The sequence below is a fragment of the Stegastes partitus genome, unplaced genomic scaffold (genome assembly GCF_000690725.1).
Source record: "Stegastes partitus isolate 25-593 unplaced genomic scaffold, Stegastes_partitus-1.0.2 Scaffold2504, whole genome shotgun sequence".
Taxonomy (NCBI): Eukaryota; Metazoa; Chordata; class Actinopteri; family Pomacentridae; genus Stegastes; species Stegastes partitus.
Genome location: NW_007580235.1, coordinates 32,657 through 36,091, shown reverse-complemented (window position 1 = coordinate 36,091; position 3,435 = coordinate 32,657). Strand labels below are relative to the sequence as shown.

Below are 3,435 nucleotides of genomic sequence, written 5' to 3'. Positions count from 1 at the left end.
TTCCTACCTTGACCTGTCGATCCCTCAGCAGCTGTCTCACTGCTCTGTCGGTGTCGCCTCCCGCCGCCAACCAGGCCAGCTTGGCTTCGGCTCTGGAAAGCTTGACGCTGTCGCCGGCGGCGTTCGGCCCGCTCCGCTCCGCCTCGCCTCCGTCCGGCTCCACGTCGGCCTGAAAACTCCCGGTGTTCCCCGTCCTGTAGTTCAGCTGGACGGAGGCGGCCATGGCGCAGATCTCGTCCAGCAGATGCGGCAGCTCCGACATCAGCCAGTCGCAGGGGTTGACGTTGCTGCCGCCGCACACGCACAGGGCGGCGTACACCTCCTCCGGGCTGACGTCTCGCTTCTCTGCTTCCTGGGGAAACATTGTGAAGTTTTGAGGGGAATTATTATGATTATTATGACTTTTTTTGATGTTTAATGAAAGCCCAAGTTTTCTTTGCTCTTTTCTTCTACAAAACGACATAAAAAAGGGAGAAACCAGCATTAAAACTCTGCAGGACGCTGGTGTCGTACTCGTATCTGGTGGATGAGCGTGAGTCCGTCCTCCCTCATCGTGTTCTGCCTCCTGAGCTCCACGTTGACTCGGGGCTTCGCTTGAGGCCTCCCGCCCGGCTGAGGCTGAGTCTTGATGCTGGTCGGCGTCTGCTGCAGCGACAGAGGCAGAGAAACTCCGGCCGAGTCTTTGCAGGACAAGTTGCACATCTCGCAAACCGCCGACGGCTTGCAGTTGACGTAGGTGCAGAACTGACAGATCCACTGGGAGAAGGAAAACAACGGCGTGAGATGTCTGGAGATTACAAAACTCTGAACATAGACAGAAAGTAAATTAATCAACCAATTAAACATTTCAGAAACGATGATTTGTCTCTTATGGAGGTTTTTAGAAGCCGTCTAAATCCTGTTTCTTGTCTTGACAAGCGTAAGAGAAACAGATTCTACAAGCTATTTTAAAGCCACTTTATCGTTTTATCGGCCTTCGTACGGCGACATAATCCGATTCTAGCCTTTGAATTACTTGTTCTTTACTCGGCTGGTAAACATCAACAGCAGCCGAAAGAAAAAGGCTGAAAGTAAAGCGTGCAANGACAGAAAAAAATCAAATAAAATTACCTTTTGCTCAGTTCAATGTCACTTTAAATAAAGATAAAAAGAAACTCCTGCAGTTTTTAATGTATTTTCTGTCATTTAACGACTTCGCGATCACATAAAAGATTAAAATCTGTGGAAGAAAATTGTCTAAACTAAAAAATTCAGTCCAATCAGAACCTCGGATTGTGTCAAATTAAAGCAGATGCTAATTAATGATGACGGGTTTTAGCTTGGTAAAGGAAAACCAAACCTCCGTCTTCCTCCTCGTTTCCCTCATTCATCTCAGGTTTATTGTGTCTACTGGTTTCCTCTGGGCTCACCTGTATGTCCAGCGTGGAGAAGTAGCTGTCCAGCTGCTCGGGGTCGTTGATGTCCGGCTCGCTGCACACGGGACACACCATGTCCCGGATGTGTTTGTCTCTGACGGCGATGGTGAAGTGCTGCCGGAAGCACTCGTGGCAAACGGAGCACTGGCAGGACGTCAGCGACTGCATCTGGAGGAACGTAATAAAGTTTATCTGTCAAACCTCATGGATCTCTGAGCTTCAGCTGCGTCGTCCTGTTTGGATTCAGTCCAGCAACAGACGAGCAAAGTCAGTTAAACAGCTGCTGTAATAAATATTATCTCTGATCAGCAAATAACTGACAGAAAGCTGACCAACCGCTAATTTAAGAATATTTTTAAGTCATTTTCAGCCTCGTTTGTGTGGATCACTGCTGCTTTGTTTTTATCTTGTTACACAGTGAACTCAAAATGTATTTTTGTGGCTGAATTGGAACAGAATTTTAAGCAAAAATATTTTGAATTTCTGCTTCTTTTAAACAGATTTACACATTTCTGGTAAATTTCTGGTAAATACCAGAAATCTCTTGTGTTTCTGTGATGGTTGATGCAGCAGCATGTAGAAGCTCTTTGACCAAAATTATCTTTTTAATGCTAAAATATAAGAATTATTGTTATCCATGAATTTTAAAATTTCGGTTTACAAAAATAAACAGATAAAACATTAAAGCACATTGTTATTTTTATGATTAAGACGTCAGATTATAGTTATTTGTGAATGCAGTGTAGACGTCAAACATCCAACTTTTGGATCTGTAGCTGCAAAAGCCATAAAATCTCCTAATAAAGAGCCTAAAATCAAATAAATGTTAAAATCATAAATTTATAAAGGAAAAAATATATATAACTGTCCAAATTTAAAATCAGATAAAACAACTTTAAATGATCAAAAAATTCTTACAAAAAATAAAACACACTGGACTGAGCTGGATAAAAGACCCACAAATGACTTAACGAGCAACTAAAGCAGGGCTCCTTAAAAGAATAATATACTCGAGGAAATACTGCTTGTTATTATAAAAATACACAAAAAAGTAATAAAACCTTCATTCAGCCTTCTCCAGGTTTCCATTCTAGTTAAATGCAGCAGCGACTTGAAGCCCAGTGGCTCAGATTTGGGTATAAAATGTGAATTCAGTTTGAAATTCCTCATCAGAACGTTAAAACATGGAGAGCTGAGCGCACGTTAACGGTTTCTTAAAGCAGAGGGCGGCCGCTGTGGACTGACTTTGCTTCGAGGGAAGATGCTGAAGCAGCAGGGGCACTCGTTGTTGAGGAGGCGCCTGATGAAGTCCTTGTCGTGCGACTCCTTCACCGCCTGGACGACGTCCTCCAGCGAGTAGGTGACGCCGGGCTCCTGCAGCAGCGACAGGACCAGCTCGCAGCGCCCCCAGCTGGGCAGGTCGTACAACGCCAGCAGACGCCTGCACGTCCTCTGTAGAGGGAGCAACAGCAACACAGATAAACACCCAGAGTCGTGTTCAGGTCATAAAACACGACGGCGCCGCCCCGTCCCACCTGCTTGTCCGGGTGTTTGGGGTCGATGGGCGGCTCCGGCTGCTCGGCCCAGATGCGCTGGTGGAACGGCTCCAGGACGGGCCGCTGCAGCAGAGACAGAGCCCCCTTCACCTCGCCGCCGCTCTGCCGCAGGGCCTCCTCGCACTGGGACACGTCTCTGAAGCCCAGAGAGTGGAGCTCCCGCATCTGGAGGCAGGAAAGCAGAGTGAAGCAGCTGCAGGAGGACGGATGCAACCGACTCCGGCTGCTCAACATTCAATCAGTTGTTCAGTTTATAGAATGACGTCTTGTAACGAAGATGTGCAGAAATATCAACTTCAGTGTTTATTTTCCAACAAAGAAGATTAAATATGTTGCATTTCATGAACAGATCCATCGTGTTTAATGTAATTTTTAGTCCGTATTTGCTCACATTTTGGTAAATATTTGCTGTTTTCTGTGACTTTCTTGCTATAAGTTTAGTTTTTTTGTATTTCCTTCTGTAA

At 45.5% G+C, this 3,435-nt stretch overlaps 1 protein-coding gene across 1 annotated transcript in view; it reads right to left on the bottom strand.

Moving 5' to 3' along the window:
• Positions 1 to 3,435, bottom strand: part of LOC103375217 (E3 ubiquitin-protein ligase RNF31) — a 27,198-nt gene that overhangs the window by 12,161 nt on the left and 11,602 nt on the right. Inside the window, exons 13-15 of the mRNA XM_008305432.1 lie at positions 2,951 to 3,136; positions 2,661 to 2,867; positions 1,410 to 1,583 (exon numbers count right to left, since the gene is read on the bottom strand). Coding sequence (XP_008303654.1) covers positions 1,410 to 1,583; positions 2,661 to 2,867; positions 2,951 to 3,136 — 567 coding nt within the window. The remainder of the gene's footprint in view (positions 1 to 1,409; positions 1,584 to 2,660; positions 2,868 to 2,950; positions 3,137 to 3,435) is intronic.